Below are 21,715 nucleotides of genomic sequence, written 5' to 3'. Positions count from 1 at the left end.
CAGGTCTCTAACAGGAAGAGGGCGGAGCCAAGAAAAAAATGCCTCCGACCCTTAAGATTTTCTACCCCCTAATTTTCCAGTCACCCATTGGGAAAATTGATCCGAGCGACCTGAGAGCCTCCCCAAGAGCGAAGTACCAACCACAGCACCGGCTAACGGTGCTACGGTCCCCTAAGTGCAAGGCCCGCCCACCAGATCTCCCCTTCTCCGTCTCTCCACCCAGGCCCGTTTCCCCTAGCAAAATTCGCGAGACTTTGCGAGAGGCCGAGAGAAAGTTTGAGGGTGGATTAGTGGGGAGGCCCGCCCCTACCTCTCGCGCATGTCAGCTAGAGGCCTCAAAAAAATCGCTGGGCTCTGCCCCCACGGTTACGCGAGGAAGGAAATCTCGCGAGGTTGAAGCGCTCTGAGAGCGCTGGTCGGAGGCGGTGAACGGGGGTTTTCCCTTGGCCAGTGATGGGGCTGAGCCCCTCTGATTAACCCCGGCCGCCCCTGCACTGCCTCTGCTTGGTTCTGCGTCTGCTCGCTGAAGAAGCTGAACAGGCAAGAGGAGTCTCTTCCCCTGGGTGCATAGGTTCCCGTTGGCCGAGGCTTTGAGTCCTAACCGCCGCAGCTGACGGCTGCGAGGGATTGAGACCAGAGTAAGTGGAATCAGCCCAGGGACCAGAGTGGGCATAGGGAGTCGGAAGCTTCCTTCCCCGATGGTGCTTTGCACCACCTCTTGAACTACCGGCTGCCAGTTCCTGGGCGCGGTACTTCCTGTCCTTGTTCAGCTCTGAGCACCTCTTTCCGGAACTGAGGTGCGGAAAGTTCGATGAAAAGCCTTGGCCCTAACCCTGTGGACACACCTTCCTTCTCTGTTTTCTTCCTGCCTAACCCACCTGGGAGCTCACCGTTTGTGGGGCGGGGTTGGGGGGTGGTCGGCAGGGATGCAAAAGGGGTCCTTTTCAGTTTTCAGTGTACCTCTTTGCATATGACATGGAGGACCATTCCCTCTTTCTTGAAACTGCCCTCCAAGAAATATTACTCTTTTCCTGGTACTCTTCATGGATAACCATACTGTCTGGAAACTGCCCTCTGAAGAATCCTACTCTTTTCTTGGTTTTCTTCCTGCCTTTTTTATGTATCCCATCTCAGATAATGGTACCTGTGTCCATCCTGCTGTCCAAACTAGGCTCATCCTTGACTGGGTATTTCCACTTGCACTGCACGATGCTATTTCTTTTTCTTTCACCAGATGATTTCCCCACCATCATCCTTCCCTAGAGTTACCATTCTGAAATACAAATCTGTTCATATCAATACTTTCTTTAAGCTTTTTGAATAACCGTATTGCTGATAGAATTAAGTCCTAATTGTTAAGCATACCACTTAGGACCTTATACTGTCTGTTGCAATCCATTCTACCTTTTTCGTCTTATTTTGTCTCTCCTCCAAATACTTCAATACCCAGTCATGCCAGACTGCTGGATATTTCTCCAAACATGCAAGCACTTTCACAACTCAGTGCCTTTGTATGTGCTGTACCATCTGTCTTGAATGCTTACTCTTCCCTTTTTTTTAAAAAAACCAACTTTCAAGATCCAATTCATAGACCATTGTCTTCTCAGGCTCCCACAGATGATATTGATAGTACCACGGTGTTCCCAAAGCACTTGAGAAGGTACTTGTGCAGTATTTGTTAGGTTGTATAACATTATCTGTTCAAGTATCTGTCTCTTGCGCTAATTTGAGCTTGAGCCTGGGATCACGTCTTATTCATCTTTGTAACAAAAGTTAGACCAATGCTTGGCACATAGCAGGTGTTATAGTTCTGAAGATTCACCATAGGAGTAGGAGTCCTTAGCATCCTTAAAAGTGTAGAATTTTAGAGCCAGAGGAACCTTGTATGTTAGCTTTAAGAACCCTGACCTGTTTTGAATATGAGGAACCCTGTACCACCAATACACAAGTAATTGTACTTTTAGTATCTGTTAGTTGAGATTGTGCATAGTGGCAAAAAGACTATTATGCTTTTAAATGCTTTTGTATTTTATTATTACTAGTCTCTATTAAAAATAGTGGACTATATATGTGAGAGAAAGATTTAGACTACAGACCATGCTTGGTATATGTACATCCATGCAGCCCTTCCAATGATTCCTTGCCCATAGGTTAGAAATAACTGGTTTAGATTAAGTTAGGTCCTTCTTGAATTGTCATACCTGTTTGAACATACAGGTGTATGCAACTTATATTTAGCCACAATTCCAAGGTAACGTATAATTAAAAAAAAAATTCTCCTGTGTCCTTACTTTCAAATTGTTTCTTCTGACTTTAAAAATTCATTTTCTTCATAAAGCAGCTTCATAAAACTCCAAACATGTGTTCATTACATCATTTTCAAGGACAGTGAAAATTTTTTGTGCTTTCAGATACAGTGCTATGTCTGTATAAGATGCTTTTAGAAAGTATGTAATTTGGGCTTCCCTGGTGGCGCAGTGGTTGAGAGTGCGCCTGCTGATGCAGGGGACACGGGTTCGTGCTCCAGTCCGGGAAAATACCACATGCCGCGGAGCGGCTGGGCCCGTGAGCCATGGTCGCTGAGCCTGCGCGTCCAGAGCCTGTGCTCCGGCACGGGAGAAGCCACAACAGTGAGAGGCCCGCGTACCGCAAAAAAAAAAAAAAATGTAATTTATAATTTACATGTTTTCTTTCTTGATCTCTTTATAAGTTTCTAAGAAAGCCATAACTAGGACTTTTTAAACTAGGACTTTAAAATTTCCATATGTGTCAGTTAATATTATCTACTAATTAACTTTAGAGGCACCTGCCTGAACAATAAAAAATTTTAAACTAGATTGTTGACATTGATAGACACTTCTGTGGTATGTCAGCGGTCACAGTATTTCTGTGTAGTTCCAGCTATAGGGTAATGGATTTGTGGATAAAGGAGAAAGAAGAGTGGTTTGAATTTCTTTAAATTTTTCTTAACCAAAATCTAAAACTAACAGCTGGCAGTTTCTGTCTCGGGTGGGTGGTTTCTCTTTTATCAGCAGCACAGTGTTCTGAGCCCTCTGCCAGGAGTCTGACTGTGAATGTCTTTGGGTGGTAAAGTGGGTGAGAATGTGGCTAATGTGGAGGGCGGGGAACTGCTTTAAAAAACTTTACCTATAATAGGAACCTACCTATAGAAGATAATGTAAGTAAGTACACTAGTTAAGTGTGACTAGTTAAGACATGCTCTCTAAAAATAGATAAATTGAGAATATCTTTTTTTTTAAACTGGAGTCTTTTAAAATTTAAAACTTGTTAGAGAATGTGGAAAACAATCTTCCTCCCACTCCAGTTACCAGCCAAACAGTGTGGGGGAAAAGCACAATGGTTTTCAAAAAAGGTGGCAAAGTAAATGCATATTATAAAATATTTTAAACTTTTCTGTGGTTTTACATACAGGAAATGAACATGCAGAGTCATAGAAACTTTGTGTCACTGTTTTTCTGAAATGCTAATAAAGGTATGCCTTTAATTACCTGCTATTTATAATTCCTTTCCCTGAACAGGTATGTTTTTATAGTTACAAAAGAAATTTCAAATGTAGTTCGTTTTGATAGTAGTATTTCATTATGCAATCTGGAGAATGTTTTTTATCTCCTTTTTTTTTTTTTTTTTTTTTTGCGGTATGGGGGCCTCTCACTGTTGTGGCCTCTCCCGTTGCGGAGCACAGGCTCCGGATGCGCAGGCTCAGCGGCCATGGCTCACGGGCCCAGCCGCTCCGCGGCATGTGGGATCTTCCCAGACTGGGGCACGAACCCGTGTCCCCAGCATCGGCAGGCGCACTCTCAACCACTGCGCCCCCAGGGAAGCCCTAGAGAATGTTTTTTAAAGTGGATGTTAATTCTAGTTTCAGAAAGCCTAATTGGTCACCTTAAAAAACAAAATTCAACTGAGTAAACTTTAAAAATCTTATTGGCTTTGTTCAACGACTCATGAATCAGGCTGCATCCCATCTAGCAGAAGGGAGTTCCAAGGAGCTGTACAAAATGAAAGACTTTTATAGGAGAAGGGACAAGGAAGTTATACTAACAAAAAGCAGATTGGTTGGAACAAGGTCACTTTCCTTTAGGGGACGGCAGGGACCTGTCAGACAAATTACCTCACAGTGATTCCTGATTGACACATTTAAGGTTCCATTTCTGGAAGAGGCCAAAACTGTAAGTTAAGTCTTGGTTTGGTGATGTTTGGGGCTTAGCATAAGTGACATGGCATTTGGGGGCCTGTTTTCTTGTTTTTAACAGTCTTATAATTAACTGTGATGGCTGGTTAAAATAGGTACTAAGCTTTTATTGGTTATGCAGAAAAATATTAAATATTTGTTATTTTTTCATCTTCATTTACACTTCCATTTATTTTCTATTGCTGGTTTGAAATGCAATTTATATAATACTTTGGAAGTCTCATTGGTGGAGTAGGATCAAGGAATTTGCTTTGTTTTTCCACCCAGGAGACCAGGATAGTCTTTATATACGTAAAAGCAAACAGGGCCCTGGAGAGCCATCTTGGCTCATGAATATCCACTAGACTGGGGTCAGAAGTTCTATTTCTGGTACTAGTTTGGTTCCTTCCTTGCTACGTGGTGCTGTCAGTCAGCTCCTTACCTTTGAAATCCTGAGTCTGTTTCCTCATTGATAAAATGGAAATAACAGTTATCCCAATGAGCAAGATTCAGTATAAGGTTGTATTACTCAGGCTCAGAAAGCTACCAACAGTTGGAATTAATTAAAATGATTACCTAGCGGTTTGATCTTACTCTGGAGTGCTCTAGAGGTCCATTTAGATTGAATTAGGTTGGAGAAAAGGCTAACACACTTTTGAAGAAGGAAAAGATGACTTGCCATATCAGATAGCAAGAGTTACTTTACAACTGTAACAGTTGAGGCAGCGTATTGATGTAAAGGTAGATAACAGATCCAGAGGTAGAATAGAGAGCTCAGAAACATACCCATACATTTACTGAAAAAACATACAGCAGGTGTGGCATTACAGTTCAGTGGGGGAAGAACATACTATCCAATAAATGGGAACTGGTGCAACTAGTTGTCCACATGAGAAAAGGAAAATATAATTAGATATCTTCCTTATATCACGCATGCAAATAAACAGCAGATGAATTAAAGACAAAGGTAAAACCTTGGGGACAGATAATGATTTTTTTTAAGTTTTAAAATTAACGTATTATGCCCTTTTTTGCAATATAGTTCTATTCATTTTAACATGTGTACAGATTCCACCGCAATCAGGATACAGAACTATCCATTATTTCAGAATACTCTCATGTGCCATACCCTTCTCCCCCCGACCCCGTGCCCACTCCCACTCCCAGCTCCTGACAACCACTGATCTCTTATGTACCCTCTTATCTACCGCTGTGGTTTTGTCCTTTGGGCAGTGCCAGGTAAATGGAAGCAGTATGTAACCTTTTGAGATTGTCTTCTTTCACTCAGTCAACATAATATTTTTGAGATTCACCTATGTTGTTGCCTGTATCAGTGCTTCATTCCATATTATTGCTGAGTAGTATTTCATTGTATGGATGGTATGTACTGCAGTTTGTTTATCCACTCATTTCTCTACAGTAAATACCCAGAATTGGTATTCCTGGGTCATATGGTAGAATACATTTAACTTTTCAGAAACTGCTAAACCATTTTCCAAAATAACCATGTTATTTTGCATTCTCACCAGCATTGTGTGAGAGTTCCGTGCCAGCACTTGGTATGTCAGTGCTTTCTATTTTATCCATTTTAAAAGGGGTGTAGTGGAGCTCATCATGGATTTAATTGCTTTTCTTTAATGGCTAATGATGTTGAATATCTTTTCATGTGCTTTTTTTGCCATCCATATATTTTTTTGGTTAAGTGATAAAATCTTTTGCTCATTTTAAAAAATTAGATTATTACCTTATTGTTAGTTTTGAGAGGTTTTTATGTATTCTGAATACAAGCCCTGTGTCAGATATGTGATTTGTATCTTCTTCTAGTCTATAGCTTGTCTTTTCAGACTGTCTTAACAGTGTTTCCCAGAGCAGAAGTTTCTAATTTTGATGACGTCCAGTTTATTGAATTTTCCTTTTTTGAATCAAGCTTTTGGTATCATGTCTAAAAAGTGTTTGCTTAACCCCAGGTCACAAAGATTTTCTCCTGTTTTTTCTTCTAGAAGTGTTACCATTTTTCATTTTACATTTAGATCTATGGTCCATTTGGAGTTAATTTTTGTGAAAATTGTAAGAATTACTTCAGGGTTAACTTGTTGGCATGCAGATGTCCAGTCTCCCAGCACCATTTGCTGAAAAGGCTATCCTTTCTCCTTTGACTTGCCTTTACACCTTCTTCAAAAATCAGTTGGTCGTGTTTCTGTGGGCTTATTTCTGGACTCTGTTCTGTTTTATCTGACTGGCTCTGCCAATACCATGCCATCTTGACTGCTATAGCTTTATAGTAAGTCTTAAAATTTGGAAGTGTGATTTCTCCAATTTTGTTTTCAAAATTATTTTGGCCATTTGGTTGAACTTGCCATTGAAACCACTTGAGTCTAGAGATTTTTGGCAGAAGATTTTTAACTACGAATACAATGTTTTTAATAGTTGTAGGACTATAGAATAGTTACAGGTATTTAATAGTTATAGCTATAATAATTATTACTAATAGTTGCATCTTGTATGACTTTATGTAGTTTGTGGTTTTTAAAGAATTTGTCCATTTCATCCAATTCATGTGTATGAAATTTATTATTGTATTCACTTATCCTATTAATGAATTAGGAGTCTGCAGTGATATCCCTTCTTTCATTCCTGACATTGGTAATTTATGTCTTCTATCTTTTTTTTCTTGGTCAGTTACACTAGAGGTTTATCAACTTTTTTTGCTTTTTCAAAGAACTAGTTTTTGGTTTCATTGGTTTTTTTTCTGTTGTTTTCCTGTTTTCAGTTTCATTAATTTCTGTTCTTGTATTATTTCCTTCTTTCTGTTTACTTTGTGTTTATTTTGCTTTTCTTTTCCTTATTTCATAAGGTTGAGGCTTAGATAATTGATTTGATATCTTTCTAGTTTTCTTATATAAGTATTTAGTGTATAAATTTCCTGCTTTACATGCATGCCAAAATTTTGATATCTTGTATTTAGATCAAAATATTTTCTAATTTCCAAAAAGACTTTCTTTTTGTCTCATGGATTACTTATGTGTGTTGTTTAATTTCCAAATATTTAGAGATTTTCTTGTTGTCTCTTTGTTATTTATTTTAGTTTAATTCCATTATGTTCAGAGAACATAATTTGTATGACTGCAGTTCTTTTAAATTTGTTAAGGTTTGTTTTTTGATCCAGGATATACTCTATCCTAGTGAATGTCCCATGTGTACTTAAAAATCATGTGTATTCTGCTGTTGTTGGTTATAGTGTTTTATAAATATCAATTCAGTCTACTTAGTTGATGGAGTTTGTTCATTTCTTCTATATCGTTGCTGATTTTCTGTGTACTGGTTCCATCAGTTACTGAGAAAGAAGTGTTGAAGATTTCAGCAGTAAGTGAGGATATGTCTATTTATTTTTTTCAGTTTTTATTTGATTTTGAAGCTTTCTAGTTGGGTACATATATGTTTAGGATTCTTATGTGTTCTTGGTGAGTTGGCCCTTTTATCAACTATGTATTGCCCCTCTTTTATCCCTGGTAATTTTCTTTTCTCTGAAGTCTAATTCATCTACTATATTTTTAAAAATAAATAAATTTATTTATTTATTTATTTTTGGCTGCGTTGGGTCTTTGTTGCTGTGCGCGGGTTTTCTCTAGCTGCAGCGAGCGGGGGCTACTTTTCGTTGTGGTGTGCGGGCTTCTCTTGTTGTGTAGCACGAGCTCTAGGTGTGCGGGCTTCAGTAGTTGTGGCATGCAGGCTCAGTAGTTGTGGCTGGCGGGCTCTAGAGCACAGGCTCAGTAGTTGTGGCGCATGGGCTTAGTTGCTCCGCAGCATGTGGGATCTTCCTGGACCAGGGCTTGAACCCATGTCCCCTGCATTGGCAGGTGGATTCTTAACCATTGCACCACCAGGGAAGTCCCTCATCTAGTATTAATATAGCCACCAGCTCTCTTTTTTAAATATAATGCCTTTATTGAGATACAGTTTCGCATACCATAATATTCCATCATTTAATGTGTACAACTTGATGGTTTTTTTGGATATTCACAGAGTTGTGCAACCATCACCACAATCACTTTTAGAATATTTTCTTCACTCCAGAAAGCTATGCCCATTACGTCACTACGCATTCCCCTGATCTTCCCCCTCTCCCTTTGACCCTGGACAAGTCACTAATCTACTTTCTGCCTATATGAATGTGCATGCTGTGGACATTTCATGTAAATGGAATCAAAATATGTGCTCCTTTGTGACCGGCTTCTTTCACTTAGCATAATTTTTCAAGTTTCATCCATTTTGTAGCTTATGTCAGTACATCATTCCTCTTTGTTTTGGGTCAAGAAATATTCACTGTATCACATTTTATTTATTCATTTTTCAGTTGTTGGACATTTGGGCTATTTCTACTTTGGAGCTATTATGAATAGTGTTGCTATGAACATTCATGTACAGTTTTCTGCAAGGACATGTTTTCATTTTCTTGGTGTGTACCTAGGAGGAGAATTGCTAGATCATGTGTTTAACCTTTTGAGGAACTGCCAGTCTGGTTTCCAAAGTGGCTGCACCATTTTACATTCCAACCAGCAGTCCATGAAAGCTCCAAATTCTCTACATCCTAGCCAACACTTACTATCTTTTTTATTATATAGCCAGCCTAGTAGATATGAAGTAGAATCTTGTTATTTTGATCTTCAGTTCCCTGATGGCTAATCATGTTGAGCACCTTTTTGTGTACTTATTATTAGTACACTGGCTTTCTTTTGATTGGTGTTTATATAGTGTGTCTCTTTCCATCCTTTTACTTTTAACCTACCTATATCATATTTGAAGTGAGTTTCGTGTAGACAACATCTAATTGGGTCCTGTTTTAAATCCTAATTAAAGAATTAGATTATCAGACTGCATGTTCTAATGTGTTTAGAACATTTATATTTAGTGTAGTTATTAATATGTTTGTATTTAGATCCACCATCTTATTTGTTTTCTGTTTGTACCCTCAGTGTTTTGTTCCTTTCCCCTTTTCTCCTTCTTTTGGGTTATTAAAACTTTTTATTCATTTTAATTCATCTGTTATGATTTTAACTCTTATCTCCATACTGCTTTTTTTAGGGATTTCTCTAGTATTACAATATATATGTTTGTTTACAATTGACATTTTATCATTTCAAGTGAGATGTTGAAACATTATAGTATAGGTCCATTTACCCTCCCCGTTTATGTTGTAGTTATATATTACAGCTACATAAATAGAAAATTTCATCACAAAAGTTATAGCTTTTGTTTTCAAATATCAAACATTTTAAAGCACTCAAAAAGAGAATAGTCTATTATTTTTATCAAGATATTTATGATTTCTCTTGCTCTTCCTTTATTCCTGATACTCTTAAGTTTCCTTCTGCTGTCATTTTGCTTCCCTCTGAAGAATTTCCTTTAGAACAAATCTACTAGAAATAGATTCTCTTTTTCTTCATCTGAGAATGATTTTTATTTTACCTTCATATATGAAGGGTATTTTCACTGGATATAGAATTAGGGGTTGAGAGTTCCATTCTTTAGCACTTTTAACTGGCCTTCCTGATTTCTGATGAACAATCTATAGTCATTCAAAATGTTGGTTCTCTGTAAGTAATATGTTATTTTTCTCTGGCTGCTTTCAGGATTTTTTCTTTGTCTTTCATTTTCAGAAATTTGATTATGATGTGTCTGAGCTTGGACCTCCTTGGATTTATCCTGTTTTGGGTTTGCTGAGGACTGAGAACGATACAAGCAGAAAGATTTCTGAGAAAGAGGCAAAGTGTTGCATAATTTAAATTCATGAATAACTGATCCAGTTAAATGTTTCTATTTTACCTGATTGACAAGTTAGAATATTCTTGGAAGGACACAAAATATAGTAGTATATTAACCATTGTGAGTATTATGGCTTTTCAGTAGGGGCCTTTTAAAATCCATCCATAACATAAATAAATATACTATTATTAATACATTGCTCGTATATTTAGGAATGTTATGTAGTCCTAAACCATAGAGAGGGGCAACCCTATAAAATCCACTTGGAGATGTTCAAAACGTCCTTTAGGAATGGTTTTAGTCCTCGCTTCACCTTTACAGTTTTTCCGGATACATTTATTTACAAATAAGGTGTGGGGCTTCCCTGGTGGCGCAAGTGGTTGCGAGTCCGCCTGCCGATGCAGGGGACCCGGGTTCATGCCCCGGTCCAGGAGGATCCCACATGCCACGGAGCGGCTGCGCCCGTGAGCCATGGCGGCTGAGCCTGCGCGTCCGGAGCCTGTGCTCCGCAACGGGAGAGGCCACAGCAGTGACAGGCCTGCATACCGCAAAAAAAAACAAAAAAAAACAAATAAGGTGTGTACTGGGCCATATCCTCTGCCATCCAAGCAATTTTCCCATCAGTGTTTAATATTGTGGCTAATCTTTTTCTACTGGAATGAGTTAGTGTTCATTCGAGGTTTTGTCTGGTGCTATCAGGTAGCCATCCTGATTATGTCAGCTCTTATACTCATGGATTTTATAACCTGATCATCCCATATTTCTTTCTGGAATTTGGCAGGCCAGATTTTGTGTGTCTGTGATGGAATCTTTGACTTCTCCATGGATTTCTTATGATTTTATTGTTTTACGTGAAACCTTTGCATAGGACTTTTAGTAAAAGTAATGTTTTTATAACTATGTACTTTAAAGTAGTTCAATAGTATCTGTAATATACGATACTAGCTTTAGAATCTTTTTTTTTTTACTGTGCATCTCTACCTTATTATTTTAGGTAGCATCAAGCCATCAAGTAGTTAATGTATTTGTTGTTTTTTAAAGGATATCTGAGGAACTTCCTTGCGGCATTTAAAGAAGTGAATTATTCCAAAAACAATTCAACTATTAGTGTATGTATTTACTCTTTCATTTTAACGAGTTGCTCTATCTTAGAAGGCCACAGTTAAGTCATTTGATCAGTTTGGCTTCTGGTAAGAAATTGAATTTTATCAGTATGACTGAAGTGCATGTTATGTATCAAGCCTGATGCACGTCACTTTCCATGTTTGATGTAAAACCCGTTAACAAACAGTAAAGTCGGGATTTGGTACTAGAGAGTTCAAAGGTTTTGCTTTGGGCTTGGACACTCCTTGAATCATGGGAACACAGTCACGAGATTTTCTTCCAGTAGGTATGATTGTTGAAGTAAGAGTTTTGTACCAGAAGATGGTAATATGAAGTGGAGAAAGTACATTTCATAATTATTCCACTAGTAGATGATTTAGGGTGCTTTCATTTAGCAGTTGGGATTTACTACATATGGGAACATTAGGTATAAAGACCTAGTATAAACTCTGAAGATGCTTTGACTAATTTAGTTGAGGCCTGTGATTGCTCTGAGGCAAGGAGGGTGAGCCTTAGCTACTGAATCAAAGCATAGGATTTAATAGGCAGTGGGTCTTTGGTGCCATGTTGTCATGTTGATAACCCCAGAACACAGCTTAACTTTTTCATATTCCTTTTTCCTAAAAAAAAAAATATTTTATTTATTTTTTATTTATTTGGCTATGCAGGGTCTTTGTTGCAGCACACAGGGTCTTTGTTGCATCATGCGGGATCTTTAGTTGTGGCCTTGGAGGATCTAGTTCCCTGACCAGGGATTGAACCTGGGCCCCCTGCATTGGGAGCATGGAGTCTTAACCACTGGACCACCAGGGAAGTCCCAACTTTTTCGTATTTCAAAGAGAAAGATTTATGATTATCTGGAAAGATGCCATCTAGATTCAGGGCTCTGTAGATTCCTTTGCCCAGAGAATTCTGGGAGCATGGCTTTTGGGGAGAGGGCAACTTATTGAATTACACACAATACAGGTATTCTCATGTCTAGATCACCTATCATCTGATCATATATAGGAACTTTAGTGCATTTTATTTGGAAACGCATCCTATCTATTGTTTGTAGATGTCATGTTGTTACAAAGCATAAAGAGGTATTCTCATAGTAGTCCCAACAGTATCATTTAACAGTATCCTAGGTTGGAACCTAGGACTGTCAAGAGGTTCCTCATACTTGACTTGTTCTGTTAAATCAAGATAAACTTTACTTCTCTCAGATCTTTTATAACTTTCTCTAAACTTTGTTTCTTTTATTTTCTTTCACCATCTATTACAACCAGTTATTTTTACTGTAAGACAAATATTTTTTTCTCTTTTTAATTTTTTTTTCCACAAATAACTTTAAAATTTTACTCTGAAGAATCTGGTTTTCTATAGTAGTGGGATTGATGGGAGATATGGAAATATAGTAACTCCCACATAAATAGGAAAGCCATACTATTACCTATCTATAATTTTAGATTATTCCCCTTGGAAGTTTAGAGGAAGGGCAAGGCATTATTGGAGGCTAATGTCTCCCTTGGAGCAGCATCTTAGATAGATTTTGAATGGCTGTCCTTTTGTGTTTTAGCCAGTAGGAGGCATTGGTTCCTTTAATTGCCCTTTTGCTTGTAGTATTTTGAAGTACGCTTATCTAAATCTCCTAGATATTAGAGGACAAATCTTTTGGTTGTTTTATCTAGAGAGACAGAAATCGTATTAGTTTCCAGCTTAATTCTTAAACCTCTCTGGAAATGTCTAGTCATGAATATTTTCTAGATTGGCAGTTTTACATTTTAATTTATTTTGATTAAATCTTTTTATTCAGCTTTCAACCTGTTTATAATAACAGGACAGTATACCCTTTGCTTCAGCTGTTGGGTACAACCAAGAATACTGTTTGAACGTTTTTTCATCTTTATTTAGTTTACAATTTTGAATCTTTGCTATATAACCTTAAATGAAAGCCTGCTAAAATGGCCTGATGTGTTTTCTTTCCTTCTTTTAAAATGTTACACAGTTGGGTTATTTAAATCTCTTTTGTACTTACTGCATTTTTCTCTATCTGAGGGGCTAATAATTAACTGAACTATAGTCCAGTGCAGTAGGATCTAAATAAGTCCTACATTCTGTAGCAAATTTCTGTCTTCCTAAACTTGATGAAAATCCTTCATTATAGCCCTTAACTTGGTTCTATACCTGAGTTTTAATTTAATATCTATAGACCTGGCTTCTGGCCTAGTAATTTTACAGTGTAATTTTATTTTTTGGGAAACTCTTGAAGAAAGGGTAGCTTATATAGAAAGTAAGGTGACACTTAGTAGAAAGAGAAAAATTCAAGAATGATAAGTTTCAGAAGGTTAAAGTTTTTGAGAGACATTATTTTAAGATTAAAATTTTGTTTTGAGGTCTCAGCATAGCAGTTGAAGAAACTACAATAACTATTGGCTGCTTCATGTTTTGCCTCCTAATTTTTTGAGCTCCTTTTATGCATATTAATTATTGATTTTAACACCTCAGAAGTTTCCCATAATGGCCAGTTTTGTTCTAAGTTAAAACTTTCTTTGCCATTCACTAAGGAAAGTGCAAGAGTTAGGATTATAATGCAATTTTATATAAGAAGCCAAAGTTCCTCCAGAAGGAGGTTGACACTTGAGCATAGCATGACACATAGAGGCCACTTTGGCTGGTCAGTAGTGTGCATTTGTGAATGGTGTCTCAGGTCACCTGACCAAGCAGAGGTTAGGAAGGGTCTATGGTCAGAGACCTGACAGTCATTGACTGCAGAATAAAGACTAATAAAGTGACCTTTTTCACAAATGACAAATGACTTGATAGGGTTTGCCCTTATGAAGAGCACAATTTCTATAAAACATAAAATGTATCCATTGGATGTGTACTTTTTTTCCCCACTGTAAATTCAGGGTGTTTTAAATACATTCTGCTTATGTCTGCAAATCATACATGTATACATATATGTGTGTGTGTATATATATATATGTAATTATATAATTATATATATTTATATGCATTGTATTTTTTGAATATTTTAAATTCACTTTTGAGTTTCTTCTACCGTAACAGAATCAAAACCACAGGGGTTCTTAGATGTTTTTTCTTCCGAGACAGTGAGCAATCCAGTAACAGATGTAGCTTAAGCATACCTGTGTTAACGTGAAACTAAGATGCTATGCCAGCTTTGTTTTGAATCTTGATTTTCATTTTTAATTATACATATTCCTTTAGAAATGAGTTGCACAATTGAGAAGGCACTTGCTGACGCTAAAGCCCTTGTTGAAAGACTGAGAGATCACGACGATGCAGCAGAATCTCTGATTGAGCAAGCCACAGCTCTCAACAAGCGAGTAGAAGCTATGAAGCAGGTCTGATGTTTTTCCTTGCTGATTCCATTTTAAAAAAGCAGTCATTGACATCTGTGTGTTGCTTGAATTGTCAACTTCTGCTTAATTAGTATTTTATTATTCTTTAATATTCTCTAAAATTTAAAAGTAGCCTGACTTGTGTGTTTCAGTTGACTTTAGATTGAAATGTAATTTTGTCAAGTTCAACTGGCATGTATATATGTATATATTCAGTATATATTCTAAAACATATAGACTTGATCACTTTTCTGACAGTGATGCACATTTGAGTTTGGAAAATGTATGAATTTTTTAGGTCTAGATACATTTGACAAAGACCAGATAATGTCTTTTACTATATAATTGACACACATTTTGCTCTGTCTCCTACTTTTATAATGTAGAAATATTTTTCTTTATAAGAGTATTTAGGTGACACTATTTAACAATAAAATCGTTTTTGAAAATGATGCAAAGCAATAACTGGTTTCCACCTTTTGCAGTTACTGCATTTGTACTTGCTACCTTATTTTTCATTTAATGCTGCCAGTTAAAGAAGAAATAAAAAGGGCTTCACTTCTTGTTATCCTTACTGTTGTATATAAGAACTTTACAGTGAGCTACTATTTTAGGCCCTCTTTTGATAAAGAGTTTCAACTCTAAGAGAATTATAAAAACTCTGATATTATGATGGAAATCACGGGAGGAAAATATATATTCATAGCTTACTCTCTAGAAATGCATCATCCCTTTTGTAAAGGAAGCAACCCAGGGTTACTGCTTTTAACAAAGCTGCTGAAAATAGTGAAGGAAGTTTACTTACTTTGTTTTGCAACTCTGTTGCCCTAAACACATTACATACATCCCTGTCTACCTTGATTCATGCATTCCAGTGAACATATATATCTGGTATTGAGTTGTAAAAAAGGGGGGTTGACAACCAGAGTTAAGAACCATACCATAAAGTTTACCCTTTTGAAGAGTGCAGTTCATTGGATTTTAGTATATTCACATGCTGTGCAACCATAATTACTATCTAGTTTGAGAACACTTCATTACCCCAAAAGCCCATATCCATTAGTAGCTACTCCCTAGGTCTCCCTTTCCCTGGCCCCTGGAAACCACAGATCTGTCTATCTCTATGGATTTGCCTATTTTAGACATTTCATATGAATGGAATCATACAATATGTGGCATTTTGTGACTTTTTTTAACGTAATGTTTTCAGGTTTCATCCATGTTGTAGCATGTATCAGTACTTGATTCCTTTTTATTGCTAAATAATATTCATTATAAGGATACAGCACATTGTGTTTATCTGTTCATTGGTTGATGGACATTTGAATTGTTTCTATTTTTTGGCTATTATGTATAATACTGCAATGAATACTTGTGTGTAAGTTTCTATGTGGATATATGTTTTCAATTTTCCTGGGTATATACCTAGTTCAATTAGAATGGATGGGTCTTATAACTCTATGTTTAACTTTTAGAGCATCTGCCTGACTGTTTTCCAAAGCAGGCACATCATTTTACATTCCCATGAACAGTATATGAGAGCGATTTCTCCACATCCTCACCAACACTTGTTATTACTTGCTTTTTGATTAAGCTCATTCTAGTCTTTGTGAAGTGGTATCTCCTTGTTACACTGAATTGTATTTCCTGAATGACTGATGGTGTTAAGCATCTTTCATGTGTTTATTGGCCATTTGTGTATTTTCTTTAGAGAAATGTCTCTTCAAATCCTTTACCCATTTTTTCCAGCTTTACTGAGATATACTTGACATACAACATTGTGTAACTTTAAGGTGTACAATATATATTGATATATGTATATTTTGTGAAAAGATTACCTACCACAATGAGGTTAGTTAATACCTCCATCACCTCACATAATTACTGTTCGTGTGTGTGTGTGTGTGTGTGTGTGTGCGTGCGCGCGCGTATACATTTCAGATGTATTCTCTTGGCACCATCCAAGTATATAATACAATATTGTTAACTCTAGACACCATGATGTACATTACATCCTCAGAACTTACTTGTTTGCCCATTTTTAAATTGAGTTATTTTTCCTTTTATTGTTGAGTTGTAAGGGTTCTTTATCAAATATACATATATATGTGTGTGTGTGTGTGTATATATATATCAGATACATATTTTCAAATATTTTCTCTTACATTTTAATAAAAATCTTTTCATTAGTATCAAGAAGAAATTCAAGAACTTAATGAAGTTGCAAGACATCGGCCACGGTCCACATTAGTTATGGGAATCCAGCAAGAAAACAGACAAATCAGAGAATTGCAGCAAGAGAACAAAGGCAAGCTATATTATCACTGTGTATAGCAAATCAAAAGAGAACTTTAATCTGCAATTGTACTATCAACTTGGGACCAATTACTATTTTTTAAAATGGGAAAATAGGGAATTCCCTGGTGGTCCAGCAGTTATGACTCCACACTTTCACTGCCATGGGCCCAGGTTCAGTACTTGCTTGGGGAACTAAGATTCCACAAGCTGTGTGGCGTGGTCAATAAATAAATAAATAAATAAATAAATAAAATGGGAAAATAGCCAGTTAAAGTGACTTTTTGACATTTCTAGTCCATTATGCCTAAATCGTAGTTATTGCTCTTTTTTTTTAAACATCTTCATTGGAGTATAATTGCTTTGCAGTGTTGTGTTAGTTTCTGCTGTATAACAAAGTGAATCAGCTATACGTATACATATAACCCAATATCCCGTCCCTCTTGCATCTCACTCTCACCCTCCCTATCCCACCCTTCTAGGTGGTCACAAAGCACCGAGCTGATCTCCCTGTGCTATGCAGCCGCTTCCTACTAGTTATCTATTTTACATTTGGTAGTGTATATATGTCATTGCCACTCTCACTTCATCCCAGCTTACCCTTCTCCCTCCCCACGTCCTCAAGTCCATCCTCTTCGTCTGCGTCTTTATTCCTGTCCTGCCCCTAGGTTCATGGGAACCATTGTTTTTTTTTTTTTTTTTAGATTCCATACATATCTGTTAGCACACAGTATTTGTTTTTTTCTTTCTGACCTACTTCACTCTGTATGACAGACTCTAGGTCCATCCACCTCACTACAAATAGCTCAGTATTGTTTCTTTTTATGGCTGAGTAATATTACATTGTATATACGTGCCACATCTTCTTTATCCATTCCTCTGTTGATGGACATCTAGGCTGCTTCCATTGCCTGGCTATTGTAAACAGTGCTGCAGTGAACATTGGGGTGCATGTGTCTTTTTGAATTATGGTTTTCTCTGGATATATGCCTAGTAGTGGGATTGCTGGGTCATATGGTAGTTCTATTTTTAGTTTTTTAAGGAACCTCCATACTGTTCTCCATAGTGGCTGTATCAATTTACATTCCCACCAACAGTGCAAGAGGGTTCCCTTTTCTCCAAACCCTCTCCAGCATTTATTGTTTGTAGATGTTTTGATGATGGCCATTCTGACTGGTGTGAGGTGATAGCATCCTTTCATGTGTTTGTTGGCAATCTGTACATCTTCTTTGGAGAAATGTCTGTTTAGGTCTTCTGCCCATTTTTGGATTGGGTTGTTTATTTTTTTAATATTGAGCTGTGTGAACTGCTTGTACATTTTGGAGATTAATCTTTTGTCAGTTGCTTCATGTGCAAATATTTTCTCCCATTCTGAGGGTTGTCTTTTCATCTTGTTTATGGTTTCCTTTGCTGTGCAAAAGCTTTGAAGTTTCATTAGGTCCCAATTGTTTATTTTTGTTTTTATTTCCATTTCTCTAGGAGGTGGGTCAAAAAGGATCTTGCTGTGATTTATGTCATAGAGTGTTCTGCCTATGTTTTCCTCTAAGAGTTTGATAGTTTCTGGCCTTACATTTAGGTCTTTAATCCATTTTGAGTTTATTTTTGTATGTGGTGTTAGGGAGTGTTCTAATTTCATTCTTTTACATGTAGCTGTCCCGTTTTCCCAGCACCACTTATTGAAGAGACTGTCTTTTCTCCATTGTATATTCTTGACTCCTTTATCAAAGATAAGGTGACCATATGTGCGTGGGTTTACCTCTTGGCTTTCTATCCTGTTCCATTGATCTGTATTTCTGTTTTCGTGCCAGTACCATACTGTCTTCATTACTGTAGCTTTGTAGTATAGTCTGAAGTCCAGGAGCCTGATTCCTCCAGCTCTGTTTTTCTTTCTCAAGATTGCTTTGGCTATTTGGGGTCTTTTGTGTTTTCATACAAATTGTGAAAGTTTTTGTTCTAGTTCTGTGAAAAATGCCTTTGGTAGTTTGGTAGGGATTGCTTTGAATCTGTAGATAGCTTTGGATAGTATGGTCATTTTCACAATGTTGATTCTTCCAATCCATGGTATATCTTTCCATCTGTTTGTATCGTCTTTAATTTCTTTCATCAGTGTCTTATAGTTTCTGCATACAGGTCTTTTGTCTCCTTAGGTAGGTTTAGTCCTAGGTATTTTATTCTTTTTGTGGCAGTGGTGAATGGGAGTGTTTCCTTAATTTCTGTTTCAGATTTTTCATCATTAGTGTATAGGAATATAAGAGATTTCTGTGCATTAATTTTGTATCCTGCTACTTTATCACATTCATTGATTAGCTCTAGTAGTTTTCTGGTAGCATCTTTATGATTCTCTATGTATAGTATCATGTCGTATGCAAACAGTGACAGTTTTACTTCTTTTCCCATTTGGATTCCTTTTTCTTGTCTGATTGCTGTGGCTAAAACTTGCAAAACTATGTTGAATAAGAGTGGTGAGAGTGGGCAACCTTGTCTTGTTCCTGATCTTAGTGGAAATGGTTTCAGTTTTCACCACTGAGAATGATCTTGGCTGTGGGTTTGTCATATATAGCCTTCATTATGTTGAGGTAGGTTCCCTCTATGCCTACTTTCTGGAGGGTTCTTATCATAAATGGGTGTTGAATTTTGTCAAAAGCTTTTTCTGCATCTATTGAGATGATCGTATGGTTTTTCTCCTTCAATTTGTTAATATGGTATATGACATTGATTTGAGTATATTGAAGAATCCTTACATTCCTGGGATAAACCCCACTTGATCATGGTGTATGATTCTTTTAATGTGCTGTTGGATTCTGTTTGCTAGTATTTGTTGAGGATTTTTGCATCTATGTTCATCAGTGATATTGGCCTATAGTTTTCTTTTTTTGTGACATCTTTGTCTGGTTTTGGTATTAGGGTGATGATGGCCTCGTAGAATGAGTTTAGGAGCGTTCCTCCCTCTGCTATATTTGGAAGAGTTTGGGAAGGATAGGTGTTAGCTCTTCTCTAAATGTTGGATAGAATTCGCCTGTGAAGCCATCTGGTCCTGAGCTTTTGTTTGTTGGAAGATTTTTAATCAGAGTTTCAATTTCAGTGCTTGTGATCAGTCTGTTTATATTTTCTGTTTCTTCCTGGTTCAGTCTCAGAAGGTTGTGCTTTTTTAAGAATTTGTCCATTTCTTCCAGGTTGTCCATTTTATTGGCATAGAGTTGCTTGTAGTAATCTCTCATGATCCTTTGTATTTCTGCAGTGTCAGTTGTTACTTCTCTGTTTTCATTTCTAATTTTGTTGATTTGAGTCTTCTCCCTTTTTTTCTTGATGAGTCTGGCTAATGGTTTATCAATTTTATTTATCTTCTTTACGAACCAGCTTTTAGTTGTATTGACCTTGCTATTGTTTCCTTCATTTCTTTTTCATTTATTTCTGATATGATCCGTATGATTTCTTTCCTTCTGCTAACTTTGGGGTTTTTTTGTTCTTCTTTCTCTAATTGCTTTCGTTGTAAGCTTAGGTTGTTTATTTGAGATTTTTCTTGTTTCTTGAGGTAGGATTGTATTGCTCTAAACTTCCCTCTTAGAACTGGTTTTGCTGCATTCCATAGGTTTTTGGTCATCATATTTTCATTGTCATTTGTTTCTAGGTAATTTTTAATTTCCTCTTCGATTTCTTTAGGGATCTCTTGGTTATTTATAGCGTATTGTTTTGCCCATGTGTTTGTATTTTTTACAGTTTTTTTCCTGTAATCAATATGTAGTCTCACAGTGTTATGGTCCGAAAAGATACTTGATATGACTTCAATTTTCTTAAATTTACCAAGGCTTCATTTGGGACCCTAGATATGGCCTGTACTGGAGAATGTTCCATGGACACTTGAGAAGAACATGTGTTCTGTTGATTTTGGATGGAATGTCCTATAAATATCAATTAAGTCCATCTTGTTTAAGGTGTCATTTAAAGCTTGTGTTTCCTTATTTTCATTTTGGATGATCTGTCCATTGGTGAAAGTGGGGTGTTAAAGTCCCCTACTATTATTGTGTTACTGTCGATTTCCCCTTTTATGGCTATTAGCATTTGCCTGATGTATTGAGGTGCTCCTATGTTGGGTGCATAAATATTTACAGTTGTTACATCTTCTTCTTGGATTGGTCCCTTGATCATTATGTGGTGTCCTTCTTTGGCTCTTGTAATAGTCTTTATTTTAAAGTCTATTTTGTCTGATATGAGAATTGCTACTCCAACTTTCTTTTGGTTTCTATTTGCATGGACTATCTTTTTCCATCCCCTCACTTTCAGTCTGTATGTCTCCCTAGGTCTGAAGTGGGTCTCTTGTAGACAGCATATATATGGGTCTTGTTTTTGTATACATTCAGCCAGTGTATGTCTTTTGGTTGGAGCACTTAATTCATTCACATTTAAGGTAATTATCAATATGTATGTTCCTATTCCCATATTCTTTTCTTTTCTTTTTTTTTTTTTTTTTTGTGGTACGCGAGCCTCTCACTGTTGTGGCCTCTCCGGAGCACAGGTTCCAGACGCGCAGGCTCAGCGGCCATGGCTCACGGGCCCAGCCGCTCCGCGGCATGTGGGATCTTCCCAGACCGGGGCATGAACCGGTGTCCCCTGCATCGGCAGGCGGACTCCCAACCACTGTGCCACCAGGGAAGCCCAGTTCCCATATTCTTAATTGTTTGGGGTTTGTTATTGGAGGTCTTTTCCTTCTCTTGTGTTTCCTGCCTAGAAAAGTTCCTTTAGCATTTGTTGTAAAGCTGGTTTGGTGGTGCTGAATTCTCTTAGCTTTTGCTTGTCTGTAAAGGTTTTAAGTTCTCCGTCGAATCTGAATGAGATCCTTGCTGGGTAGAGTAATCTTGGTTGTAGGTTTTTCCTTTTCATCAGTTTAAATATGTCCTGCCACTCCCTTCTGGCTTGCAGGGTTTCTGCTGAAGGATCAGCTGTTAACCTTATGCGGATTCCCTTGTATGTTATTTGTTGCTTTTCCCTTGCTGCTTTTAATATTTTTTCTTTG

General features: G+C 37.3%; 1 protein-coding gene across 1 annotated transcript in view; it reads left to right on the top strand.

Annotated features, from left to right (window-relative positions):
• Positions 1-558: 558 nt before the first annotated feature.
• The window catches only part of FGFR1OP2 (FGFR1 oncogene partner 2), a gene marked incomplete at its 3' end in the record, with an annotated part of 30,895 nt that continues 9,738 nt past the window's right edge, over positions 559-21,715 (top strand). The window contains exons 1-3 of the mRNA XM_079716025.1: positions 559-638; positions 14,276-14,412; positions 16,600-16,717. Of these exons, the coding sequence (XP_079572151.1) occupies positions 14,278-14,412; positions 16,600-16,717 (253 nt within the window). The 5' untranslated portion in view covers positions 559-638; positions 14,276-14,277. The remainder of the gene's footprint in view (positions 639-14,275; positions 14,413-16,599; positions 16,718-21,715) is intronic.

The sequence above is a fragment of the Hyperoodon ampullatus genome (genome assembly GCF_949752795.1).
Source record: "Hyperoodon ampullatus genome assembly, chromosome: 11".
In the NCBI taxonomy this organism is placed as follows: Eukaryota; Metazoa; Chordata; class Mammalia; order Artiodactyla; family Ziphiidae; genus Hyperoodon; species Hyperoodon ampullatus.
The sequence above is the reverse complement of the archived record's forward strand: the minus strand, read 5'-3'. Positions and strand labels throughout refer to the sequence as shown.